Raw genomic sequence first — 13,588 nt, 5'->3', positions numbered from 1 at the left:
ATGTTCCAGAGGTCCCCAAAATAATAGAACTCCGCCCCTACACACAAGTTTAAATTAGTATAGGTTTGGTTACGGATGTAATACCATTGCCTTCTTCATCCTCATATCAAGACAGTGAAGTTGTGAACAAACTCTAGGACTCTCGGCTTCCATTCTCCAGTTGGAGGTATCTCCCCCAAAATTTTCGTGAAGTTTATAAACCTTGTATCATGGGTTAATGACATTGTAAGCCTCCTTACTCAGGATTGAAGTATTTTTTTTCTTTTTGAATGCACTCCAGTTGTTCGAGTTTATGATTTATATTGTTGGTTCTTGAGTCAATCGATTGGGATATTGATGGTTACTGTTCTGCAATGAATCTTTGCATTCGATAGTGGAGGAATTACTTTTTTGGATCAATTTTTGATTGATTTTTATGGATATATGGGCTTCAGTTTGGCTGCTTGAGATTGAGTTTTATGGATATATGGTCTTAAGTTTTTCTGCTATTTGAACCTCTGTTTTGGGTGATTAATTGTTGAGTTGTTGGACTATTTGGCTATTTGGTTGCTGGTCTCTCTTGGATTGGTTTTGTTGGTGGCTAGACTGTTATTTAAAGATATTTAGACTGTTTTACTATTACTATTAAATCTGTCACACTTTATTTCTGGTTTATCTCTTCTTTGGTTGTCATGGGAGAAACACCAAAGGATGCAAAGTTGGTGACTGAGGTTGTATCCTCCTCATCAACCTATCTCACATCGAAGAAATTGGAAGGGAGCCACAACTTTCAGTGTTACATCTGCACCCGAGATTCTAATGGTTTATCTCTAACCTCATTATGTGTAGATGGTGCTGCCATGTATGCTGGTGAGCTGTTCTCGGTGATGGTCAAACACAACTACAAGATCATTGACTTTGACACGGGTATGCCAATCGAGGAGAGGTTCCTCAACCGGGAATGGGGGATATTCTTCGATGGTGACTTCACCGACTATCCTCCCAGTACAAGCCCTAAGAGCAAAGAGTACCGGAAGGAACACCCCGTGTCGTGCCATATTGACACTTCGTCCCTTGATGAAGTTAGCATCACAGTGAGGAAACTCTTTGGGGTCACGGAGGACGCACCGTGAAGGAAGTGGGGTAAGTTACTGACCCTATTTACTACTTGTTACTACCCTCTCGTAGTTTTGGCTATCCGGGCCAGCCTGTGGAACTTTGGCAGAGTGGTCGAGTTAAGGACGTAAGCCCACTGGTCAAATTCTGCTACTCTAGCAGGTCGACCCTTGTTTAATTAAAATGGCATAACTTCATCATCCGAACATCATTCACATTGATTCTAGTTTTTTTTTAAACAAGATTCAAATATCTTCGTTTTATTAGAAGGAACCTTTGTCCAATTCTTCTTCCAGGTGATCTGGAATTTCACTTCAAGTTGCTATCATGGATTGAATTCTTCTATTTTGGCACATTGACCCTTGTTCAGTTAAAATGACATTACTCCATCATCTGAACCTCGTTTTCCTTTATTCTTATTTTTTTAGGAACTAGACTCATAGGACTTCATTTTATTAGAAGAAACCATTTTCCAATTCTCCCTCCAAGTGAGTCGAAATTCCACTTCAAACCAAAACTTTCTTGCTGTTGCTGTCACTGGTCGATTCGGATCAACCAGTCTGATCAACCAGTGTTGTTGTTGTGTGTATTTTTTTCATCTCTAATGTGTGGGGCACAGTGTCTCGCACCCCAAATCATCTCCCCGCACCTAAATTGTCCCGTGGAAATATTTCCCCCACAATGTAACCATGTGGGGCGCACTTATAGGTCTATAGGCTATAAAATGAACTATAGAATGCTTTTCTAAAAACCTTACACAAGCCAAATAGGCCAAAAGCCTAACCCCTATATAAACCCAACCTTATTTCTAAAATTCATTTCTTTCCCAAGAAGAAACGTTGGAGAGAGAAGAAGAAGAGAAAGAAGAGAAAGAAGAGAAAGGAGGAAGGTAGAAGAAGAGAGGGCTTGGGAGCTCTTGGACCTTAAAGATCCTGTTAGAAAAACCTTGGGTTTTGTCAAACCCGAATTCATCTCCATACAAAGATCTAGAACACGATTGAATAAAAGAACGGAAAAATGAAGTGTACCTGTCACCCACGTATGTTAACGAATAACAATAACAATGAAAGGCTCCGAATCGTTATTCGTCCTCGAACAATAATTGATGTCCCTCGGTCTGGATCTTCCATAGCCTTCTCCTCCTACCTTGACTCTCTTTCTTGTGAGAATAATAAAAAATGAGACTAAGAGGCTACAGGGACCCTAACCATGTATTTATAATAAATACAAACCCTAATCCAATCCACCCCCATAATAGAAAAGACTAGTATACCCCCAATATCCTCAAAACTATTTTCATGCAGGGTTTATGCCTATGGACCCACACCAATAGGTATGGCATAATTAATTAAGCCCATAGAAAATCCTAACAATCTCCCACTTGGGCTACATTAATTATACTCACTTCCCTACCGGCTTGGCCAATGAGTCACACCGTAAATAACAGTTTCGAATCCTTAATTTAGTCAACAAATCGACTCATATCGGACAACAGCAGAAGATACACCTCAATATATGGTGCATAACTTTTTGTCAGTCACAAATACAAGTCCATCTGTTAACCAAAATCGCATTGGAAAATAAAACCACAGCAACCACCATGTGATCACAACCTTGTTGTCACGTCCTTAATAGGTCCTTTCTTTGATGCTAACCGACATTGGGCAAACCGCCACAACCTTTTTAACATCTAACTTCGGCAATTATCGCCTAACTTTGACATGTCAAACAATCACATACACAACATTATGAAAACAAAACACATTCCAATAACTGTCCATACTTAACAAAACAAGTTTTAACATACTAGTTAAGCAAATAAAACATGCTCCCACTGATTAACCAAAATAAGCAATGTATCACCTAAAAGAAAGTAAATAATCCAAACTATAGGAAATAGTTCAAATAAATGTCTAAAACTCTAAATTCACATTCACCGTTGCTTGAGGTTTTCCTAACCAGATGCTCCAGTACCCTTCTTCTTTTCTAGCCATGCCTTGCGAGCATTGCAATCCCTTTTGACGTGCCCCATCTTTCTGCACCAATAGCACTCTATGTCATTCCTATTGTCCTTATCAAAAGGCATGTTCTTTCTCTTACCAGTCTTATGAAAACCACTGCCAGACGCTCTCTTGTTCTCAATTAGGTTGGCGCTTTACATTATATTCTTTTTGAATCTTCCTTCCTTTTATGTTATAACACTGATAAATTCACTTAGTGTCCATGTTTCCCTTAACGCATTGTATGTAGTATATAAAATCTTATAATCTTTTGGCAAAGAGTTGAGAGCTAAGGTGATCAAAAAATCATCGTCAAACTTGTCGCCCAATTCCCTGATCTTGTTACCTGTTGTTACCATTCATAGTATGTGTTCCCTCTTGCTACAATTCCCTTCAAACTTTGCTCCTGTAAGCTTGGTCATCAAATTTTCTACCTCTGACTTCTTGGTTTCCTCAAAGATAGATTTCACAGCTGTATATAAAGTCCTATAATCCTTTGGCAAAGAGTTGAGAGCTAAGGTGATCAAAAAATCATCGTCAAACTTGTCGCCCAATTCCCTGATCTTGTTACCTGTTGTTACCATTCATAGTATGTGTTCCCTCTTGCTACCATTCCCTTCAAACTTTGCTCCTATAAGCTTGGTCATCAAATTTCCTGCCTCTAACTTCTTGGTTTCCTCAAAGATAGACTTCACAGCTGGGCTCATCAAATTTCCTGCCTCTAACTTCTTGGTTTCCTCAAAGATAGACTTCACAGCTGGGCTCATCAAATTTCCTGCCTCTAACTTCTTGGTTTCCTCAAAGATAGACTTCACAGCTGCCACACATTTCCTCAGGTATGGAATACTCAATTAATGCCAAACTTTTCTTGTTTGCATCTTCCCACTGTTTAAAATTAGTTTTATCTTCAGCAGTACTGGATGCAGTAAAGTCAGCTGGCTTACCCACCCTCAAACAGAGGTCCAAATCCATAAGCCCCAAAACTAGTTTTAACTCCTCAAGCCATTTCTTATAGTTTTCCCTAGAGAGGATAGGGACAGAGTTCAAACATCCTAATGATAACATTTTTAAAGCAAATAAATAATCATTGCAACAATCAATCAGCAAACACTTTGATGTGGTACACCCACTCCTAATAAACCTTGCCAGTAACCAAACTAGCTAAATAAGAGTTTCAACTGCACTATATTTTCAACATTTGGGTTGATGGAATGCATTGATCCTCTTACCGCAATTACCGCGAGAAGGATGACATTCGAAAATCTCCTCCACCTTCGGGTGTTAAGAAACCCCTAGGCCATGCCTCTCAATTTCTTGTGCATTAACCTTTAACTTTGACAACGTCACCTTTGAGTTAACGTTATCTAATTTGTTGTCATGGTATTTTTATCATAAAATCTTGAATTACAAGACATTATAATAGAATTAAGCATATCACTTTGGTGGGTCCCGCCTAACTATACCATAATATCATGTAATCCTACTTTGCAGCTAATATGTGTGGGATTATAGTAAAAATTAATGCACTTAAAGATCATCATGTATCACATAATGCCTGGATACAGTTCTATGCTCATTAACAAATAATAATTGACCTAAACATGCATTTAAGGTTTGAGGAAAAATGCAAATATGCTAAACTGTGGTCTTTGATTTTTCAACATATGCCAAATTGCGTATCAAAACGAAGAGCATGAAAAAATAGACGTCCTAGAAAAAATCACACCTCAAAATTCATCCAAATGAACCCACACGGGCCTCTGGAAGTTTCTGATTTTTAAAGAGCGAACCAAACCGGACTGAACAAATTGAACCGAACAGCCAGTTCACCAAACTGGGTTTCGTGCCACAAAAAAAGGGTCTTGGGTAGGGTTAACTTTGACCGGGTCAGGAACCTTTGACCTGGTCCAGTTGAATCTTTGACCCGGGTCAGGTCCTTCTTTGACCAGGTCAAACGTGACCCGCAAGTCACAATGGCTGACATCACGATGACATCAAAATTATTATTATTATTATTATTTTAAATCTTCCGGAGAGTGGATCTAACCCGCCGTTTTGGCCTGCTCGTGGCGCCACGTCCGGCTGCCGTCGGCGGTGATCCACCCACTAAAATGATCATCTCACCGAGCCCTATCACCTAGTATAAAAATTTTCAGGTTCACCGGTGAAAAATTCCAGCAGTGGCCAAGATAAGTACTTGTTCACCCAAAAAAATTTGAAAAAATTCGTTCTTCGTCGTTAAAAAATGATTCAAGTGCTCACACAAATAAACAATCGATTCTAGGTTTGTATGGATGGCTCTGATACCACTTTTTAGAAAAACCTTGGGTTTTATCAAACCCGAATAAATCTCCATACAGAGATCCAGAACACAATTGAATAAAAGAATGGGAAAATAGAGTATACATGTCACCCACATATGTTGATGAAGAACAATAACAATGAAAGGCTCCAAAGCTTTATTCGTCCTCAAACAATGATGTCCCTTGGTCTGGATCTTCCATAGCCTTCTCCTCCCACTTTGGCTCTCTTTCTTGTGAGAAGAATAGAGAATGAGACTAAGAGGCTATAGGGACCCTAACCATATATTTATAATAAATACAAACCTAATCCAATCCACCCTCACAATAAAAAAGACTAATATACCCCCAATATCCTTAAAACTATTTCAAACAGGGTTTATGCCTGTGGACCCACACTAATAGGTATGGCATAATTAATTAAGCCCATAGAAAATCCTAACAGATCCAAGGTAAGTCCTGCACCCCACAAAATTCCCTTCCCCTGTACCTCCCTTTAGGTTCTGATCCTTGCCATTTTATGGTTCAAATTACAAATCCCTTGGCCCCCATGTTAAATCCTTCATGTGTATGAGCTTGGGAACCCAAACCCATGAACATGCAACTCAATCTCTTGCTGTAATTTCTTTTCTTTAAGTTTCTGAACATGAAACCCTTATGTGGGTTCTGATCTTCACAGATTCATGGTCAATTGTTAATTTCCCTTAGACCCCATGGTGATTCTCCATATGTATAAGCCTAGGAACCCCATTTCTCAAGCATGCAGCCTAAGTTTCTCTTTGTTTTCTTTCTTTAAGGTTCCAGAACATGATTCACATAAAAATTCAGATGTTAAAAAGGTTATTGCGCTCCCTTCATGTGAATACCTTAATTAGAACCCTAAACCCCCATGCATGTTAGATTTTTCTACATAACTATGAAATTTAACTTAATTATAACATGCCTATGCTTGCTAATCTTAAATCCCAGCTTTGGATTAGTATAATCAAGATAAAACACAAACCATACAAAATCCTCGGGCTGTACTGTACTGGTTGATTTTCACTGGTCTATTGGATGGACTAGTACCAATCAACCACAACAAGAAACTTGAACCAGACTTGAACCTGATCAACCCTATGGCCTGAAACACTTTATGAGGGGTCATTTATGTAAACCAAATAGGAAACCATGCCCTGTTGTTGCAGTTGAGTAACAGGTTGATTCACTCGGGTTGATTGGATCAACCAGTCCAATCAACCAGTACAAAACCATTGATTTAAAACTTGACCAAACATGTGGGCATACTTAGAACCTCACCTAAAGACCTTATGGTGTGAAGCCATGATCAACCCCCATAAACCCTTTTTAGTTTTACTGCTACCAGCCCTACTGGTCGATTGCCACTGATTTATTGGATGGACCAATACCAATCAACCACTACTGCTGTCTTTCCAGTTTTGAGTCTGGCCTTGGTTTAAAACTTAGAACAAGGGTACCCCTAGACTCCTTGACTATTTAAACACTTATTGATGATTGCTTTTTATTTAATTAACCCTAGGCTATAACAACTTATCCAGCGACCCGTATCGGAGTACTTCTGAGAGCCGATAACCTTTCGAACAAATAGATCTTAGCCAAGGTGAGTGGGATTGGGTAAGTATTTGGGTTTGATATTATTAAATGAATATGTGTTATGCTACTTGCATCATAACCAAGCATGATTGCATACTTTGCATATTCTATATTACTTGGTTGATATAATTCTATTTATGAGATGTATTTCAGCTTTGTATTGGGTTACGGTGCTAGGAAGTTCTAGTGGCAGAGCCCCAGAAATGTATATGATCTTTTAATTGTATGCCATATTGATCTGTATGCGCCGTGTCGTGCCGGTACCCTAGTGTTAGATGGTATGGGACGTTGATGCACCCGGAATACCTCTCAAGACAATAGGATTTTGCATGTAGTATAACTGCAGTTAGGTTTTATTTCCCCTATGCTATGACCCTTACCAACAGGGGTTTAGGTGTTGGGTGATCGGGGCTCCATGTTGCTTGTGGGGTAGAGAGGCTAGGTCAGGGATGATCATTGGTCATCGGGGTCTGCCTCTGGGTGGTTTTGGTGGCTTCGACCTGTACGGGCCCCCTAGTGACAATTGAGGTTTCACTATGGTGATAAGATAAGTGACCCATGGTGTCTTTCCGAGTTGTCATAGTAGCATATACCATTGACTTAGACTGTGTGTTAGGTGGAAAATCAATTTAACATTTACATGCATCATGGACTATGTGTGACTTGTGTGTTTATGCATTCCCCATCCCCTCTCTAGCTCAGTGGAGCTAACCCCCTTTGTGTACACCTTTTAGACTTTAATGCAAATAATAAAGGTTACTTTGTTGGTCTCGAGGTCCAGACTTCGAGCTATGATGATATTGGTACTGAGGAGCCAGAGGCCGTGACTGAGGATCATGGTGATGGTTGCCCCTGCGATGATTGTGCCTATAGGTCATAAGGATATTTAGGACTAGATCCTTTTTTGATCATTTTGGGCCTCGGGCCTTGTATAAACAATTATGTTATACTACTTTTGGTAGTTACTTGATGTTCATAGAATTTTTTTTAACTACAGTACTTATTGTCACTAGTCAACGAACATCTTGTAACTATTTAAATATACGCTTCTGTGATACTGATCTGATTTGGATATTTAATATTTCCTTATCTTTCGCACTTTGATATTAATGTGTATTAATGTTAGTTAATGACTATGTATTGGGACACTACATTCGTGATCCTGGTAGCTTATTGGAATGACATGTATCGTCCTAGTCACCCCTTTAATATATTTTATTCCTTGTTAGAATAGGGGCGTGACATTCAGCAGTGGCAGAAAATTATATCCCTAGTTTTCACTGGAAGGGGTGACAAAAATCACTTGACATGAGTGAAGCCTGTGGGTATTGATGAGTCCTCATGGGAAATTACTAATGCTAGGATTTTGGGACAAATGCTTAATTCCATGGACAACAACATTGTTGACTTGATCACTCATATCAACACTGTCAAGGAATTATGAGATTATTTGGCTGTGTTATACTCTGGACACAACAAGCTCTCAAGGATTTATGAGCTGTCCCAAGAATTTTATCGTGTTGATAGGAAGGGTCGTCCACTTATCCAACACTTTGCTGATTTCAAATACATGTATGAAGAATTGAATGCACTGCTGCCTATAACCTCTGATGTGACACAAATGCAGAAGCAACCGGAACAGTTAGCTGTTATGAGCTTTTTGGGCAGCTTGGGATCCAAATTTGATTAGGTTCAATCTTAGATCCTTGGCAGTGACAAGGTTCCCTCACTTGCAAATACTTTTTCTAGGGTTCTTCGCCTATCCCGAGACACTACACGAGACTCTAACACTGCCCTTGTGAGCAGTGGCCGTGCAGGAGGACATGGTCCTACTAAGAATCCCACCTTTGTTGTTCTTTATCAGCTAGCACTCAATGCTTGACTGATAAATCTAAGAGAAATGGTCTGGTGAGGGTATGTCGTCATTGTGGTAAACCTAGCCATATCCAGCATTTTTGTTGGAAGTTACATAGCAAACCACCTCAATCCAAGACAGCTAACACTGCTAGTACTGAGCCAGCAACCCCTTTTGTGCCTATGGTGGAGCGCCGTGTGACTTTGACCATGACAGAGGAGGAGTATGCTCGATATAGTCAGGGAAAGACATCTCAGAAAACTCTTTCCACTGCTACTTTTGTCCAGACAGGTAATGCCATTGCGTGCTTCTCCACCTCTAGGCCCTGGATTATTGATTCCGAGGCATTTGGTCATATGTCTGGGATGTCAGGTATCTTTCCTCTTTACACATTTCTTCTTCTAGTGTTACCCTTGCTGACAGTTCCTTTGCTACAGTCAAAGGTACTGGCACTTTTCAGCCCACTTCTGCCATATCCTTATCTTCGGTCTTATATTTACCTAAATTCCTAGTTAACCTTTTGTCTATTAGTCAAATCACTAAGGCATATAATTGTTTTATAAACTTTTTCCTTGATGGTTGTATCTTTCAGGATCTCCAGACGAAGAAGATGATTGGTAGAGGCAGAATATTAGGGTGGGGGGACTAAATCTTCTTAAGGATAAAAACACCATCCGTTGTCTGTTTGAGTACATCATCCTCTCACCAGATACACTGTCGGCCGGGACATCCTTCTCTACAGAGTTTGCAGACACTTTATCCTAGTTTTTGTTCTCTTTCGATTTTAGATTATGAGTCCTATCAGTTTGGGAAACTCCATCGTGTGAGTTATTCCCCTAGAGTCAATAAATGGGCCACTGATCCTTTTTACTTGGTTCATTCTTATGTATGGGGTCCTTGTCCTATAACGTCCAATCTTGGGCTTAAGTATTTTGTTACTTTTGTTGATGACTACTCTTGTGTTACATGGTTATATTTAATGAAGTGTCAGACTGAATTATTTTCTATTTATTTCTCCTTCGTTGCTGAAATTAAGAATCAATTTGGTTGTTATATTAAAGTTTTGCATAGTGACAATGCATTGTAATACTTTTCTGCTCCATTTACTACTTTTATGAACACTCATGGTAGTATTCATCAGTCTTCTTGTCCTGACACACCTCAACAAAATGGTGTGGCAGAATGAAAGAATCGTCCCTTGATGGAAGTTACTCGGTCCCTTCTCTTTGAAATGAAGGTGACCAAATCTTTTTGGGTTGATACCATTTTGACTGCATGTTATCTCATCAATCGCATGCCCTCTTCACTGTTGAAAGGTGATCCCTTTATTTCATTTGTCATCATGTGTTTTTGGGTGTGTTTGTTTTATTCAGGATCATACCCCTTGGTAATCTAAACTTGACCTTAGATCTCTTAAGTGTATTTTTGTTGGACACTCCCGAGTTCAGTAGGGGTATCGATGTTACTCTCCCACTCTTTGGAAGTATTTTATTACTGCTGATGTTTCTTTCTTTGAGTTTCGGTCATATATGGACGTCCTGGTTATTTCATCTACTTTAGATGAGGATATTCCAATTTATGTTGTTCATTCTCCTATATCTGTGCATGTTTCCCTTGTTCTTGTGTCGGTACCTGCTCCACCTGTTCCTATATCTGTGAATGTTTGGCCTGAAGTTCGTTATGTTTACAGTCATCGTCCAAGAGAAGAAGTTGCCCTTGTTGATCCTCTTCCTGCTGCCACGTATTTGCTGTCTGAGGATTCTACATCAGTCCCTGTTCCTCCGTCTTCCGATTTGGACCTTCCCATTGCTCATCGTAAAGGTAAATGTCGGTGTGTTCAATACCCTCTTTCTTCTCATGTTTCTTATTCTGGCTTGTCTACTTCCTTTCGCGCCTGTCTGTCTACTGTTGAATCTCATCCTCTTCCTAAGACCATTGTAGAGGCATTATCTAGTTCTGGTTAGAGGACAGCTATGGAGGAGGAATTGCAGGCATTGGAACATAATCAGATTTGGGAACTTGTTCCATTGCCACCTGGGAAATCTGCTATAGGTTGTCGATGGGTTTATGTTGTCAAGGTTAATGCAGATGGCTCTCTTGCTCGCCTTAAAGCCCGTCTGGTTTATGGAGTGGATTTATTCTGACCCCTTTTCTCCCGTTGCTAAATGTACCTTTGTTCGGGTCTTAATCTTTCTTGCAACCACCCAACGGTGGCCTTTACATCAGTTAGATGTCAAGAATGCATTCCATCATGGTGACCTACGAGAGGAGGTGTATATGGAGCAACCTCCTGGGTTTGTTGCTCAGGGGGAGCTTGGCTTGGTTTGTAAGTTGAAGAGGTCCTTGTATGGCTTCAAACAGTCTTCCAGAGCTTAGTTTGGTCGTTTCAAAGAAGTAGTCTTGAGTTTGGTCTATCTCGATGCAACAGTGATTACTCTCTCTATTATCGATAGATCAACACAGGCAGAATTTTCCTTATCGTGTATGTGGATGATATAGTGATTATTGGAGATGACTCTGAAGGATTTAAGAGTTTGAAGTCTCATTTACAACAAAGGTTTCAAACTACGGATTTGGGGAAGTTAAACTATTTCCTAGGTGTTGAAGTGGCTCAGTCGAGGAAGGGTATATCCCTATCACATTGGAAGTATACTCTTGACCTGCTTACAGAAATTGGGATGCTAGGGTGTAGACCTCTTGATAACCTGATGGATCCTAATGTCAAACTTGTTGCTGAAGAGGCAGATGTTCTTGATGATCCAGAGAAGTATAGTAGGCTTGTTGGGAAGCTCAACTATTTGACTTTCACCAGACCCGATATTGCTTTCCCGATAAGTGTTGTAAGCCAATTCTTGTCATCTCCTCGGACTCCTCATTGGGATGTTGTTATACGAATCTTGAGATACCTCAAAAAGGCTCCACGGTGTGGATTAGTATATGCTAGTCATGAACATGGGAGAGTTGAAGGGTTCTTAGATGAAAATTGGGCTGGGTTGCTTGTTGATAGGAGATCAACTATAGGTTATTGTGTGTATGTGGGAGGTAACCTTGTCTAATGGAAGAGCATGAAACAGAGTGTAGTGGCTAGATCAAGTGCAGAGTCAGAATATCGAGCCATGGCACATGCAACTTCTAAACTGGTTTGGCTGAAAATGTTGTTGACTGAGCTTGGGTTTGAGGACTGTTCACCAATGCAACTATGGTCTGATAACCAGGTAGCAATACATATTGCCTCAAACCCAATGTTTCATGAAAGACCAAACACATTGAGGTAGACTGTCACTTTGTTCGAGAAAAACTTCAACAGGTAGTAATCTCTGTGAAGCATGTCAAGACAGGAGAGCAACTTGTAGACATTTTTACTAAGTCATTAGGAAGTGGGAGGGTTGACTATATTTGTAACAAGCTGGACATGATTGATATATAAGCTCCAGTTTGAGGGGGAGTGTTGAGAGGGTGAATATTCCCTCTCGGGATTAACGTTGGGCTTTTGGCGCTAATCCCGAGAGATCTCCTCTCTATTCTTATTTGGTTGTTACTTTACCTTTTTACCCCCACTTTTGTAAACCCTTTTATCTAAAAGAATATCGCAGCTTTCTCATTAAAGAGAGCTTCTCTTTGGCTTCCCTTCCTTCTTCCTCACTTCTTCTATTTCTTTTTTGCTCATTTACATATGTAAACTTTTAATTTTGTCACTAATGGATGTTTATATAATGTCTGGTTTTCAATCCAACTCCAAGTTATGTTAGTCTTCCGTTGTGTTCAAATGTGATGTATGGGAGTTGGGTTATTATATGAATGCGAATGGTAGTTTTTGACCAATGCCCGTGAAGGCAGTACACTATACCCTGTCTGGGTTTGAGGTTGCTATACTTTTTCTTTCTTTTTTTTTTTCCCTTCATGAGAGGTAACATGTATTTAAGTTTAGTGGTTGTGCCTTGAAGTGAGCTTCTGTATTTACTAAGTGTTGTAATGGCTATGGCTTGAAGTTGCTTGAAGTTGTATTCATAACTTTAATTTGAAGAATGAGCAAGTCTAAAGCTTTTAAATTTCTATTGTTACTAGCATTAGAGCCAAACAAGTGTTATAAGGTATGAACTAAAATTGGTGTCTTTTCCATCAATACCCTTTGTTGCTATGGTGTTCCACATTGATCGAAGTTAAAATAGCCAAATAATCCGTCCGATGAGTTTTGTGCCAAATGGGGGATTCAGATATCGAGACAACTACTAGGGGTAAAACAACCATTTTGGCATATCGTGCTAAATTTGTATGAAACTTCACACCCAGGTAAAAAATGATTAAATAAGGTTGTCCTAGTATTCTTGGCTCTATTTAGAAAAGTTTTGGGGGTACAAATAGATCAGGGGTAAAATGATAATTTTTTCCATTCGATTTCTGTGCCAGTCATCTGAGCCTTGATCATCGCCAAAACGTTCTCCAACGGTGTAAAAAATACAGTGTCTACAACCGTGTAGAGGCATAAAAGTAACCACATAAAATAATGGTCATAGGATTCACCAATAATTCTCCAATGATTGCATTGTAGCTCCATCTTTAATGCTCCCACTAGATGTGGCATCCTATGACAGCACTCCTCCATTATGCGCCATTCTCCACCTCGAATCTCATTGCATGTTCTTCTTCAAATTGTATCTCATGTACTTTAATCTAAGTTGCATCTCAAGAACTCAAGTTACATCTCATGAACTTAAAATATAAAA

The 13,588-nt window shown here is 39.6% G+C and overlaps 1 protein-coding gene across 1 annotated transcript; it reads left to right on the top strand.

The window, feature by feature from the left end:
- Positions 1 to 10,837: 10,837 nt before the first annotated feature.
- Positions 10,838 to 11,920, top strand: LOC122655185 (uncharacterized mitochondrial protein AtMg00810-like). Its single transcript, XM_043849400.1, has 2 exons — positions 10,838 to 10,984; positions 11,318 to 11,920. The coding sequence occupies exons 1-2, from the start codon at positions 10,838 to 10,840 to the stop codon at positions 11,918 to 11,920; spliced, it is 750 nt and encodes a 249-aa protein (XP_043705335.1).
- The last annotated feature ends 1,668 nt before the right edge of the window (positions 11,921 to 13,588 follow it).

The sequence above is a fragment of the Telopea speciosissima genome, chromosome 3 (genome assembly GCF_018873765.1).
Source record: "Telopea speciosissima isolate NSW1024214 ecotype Mountain lineage chromosome 3, Tspe_v1, whole genome shotgun sequence".
NCBI lineage: Eukaryota > Viridiplantae > Streptophyta > Magnoliopsida > Proteales > Proteaceae > Telopea > Telopea speciosissima.
This window is presented reverse-complemented; position numbering and strand designations above follow the sequence as displayed.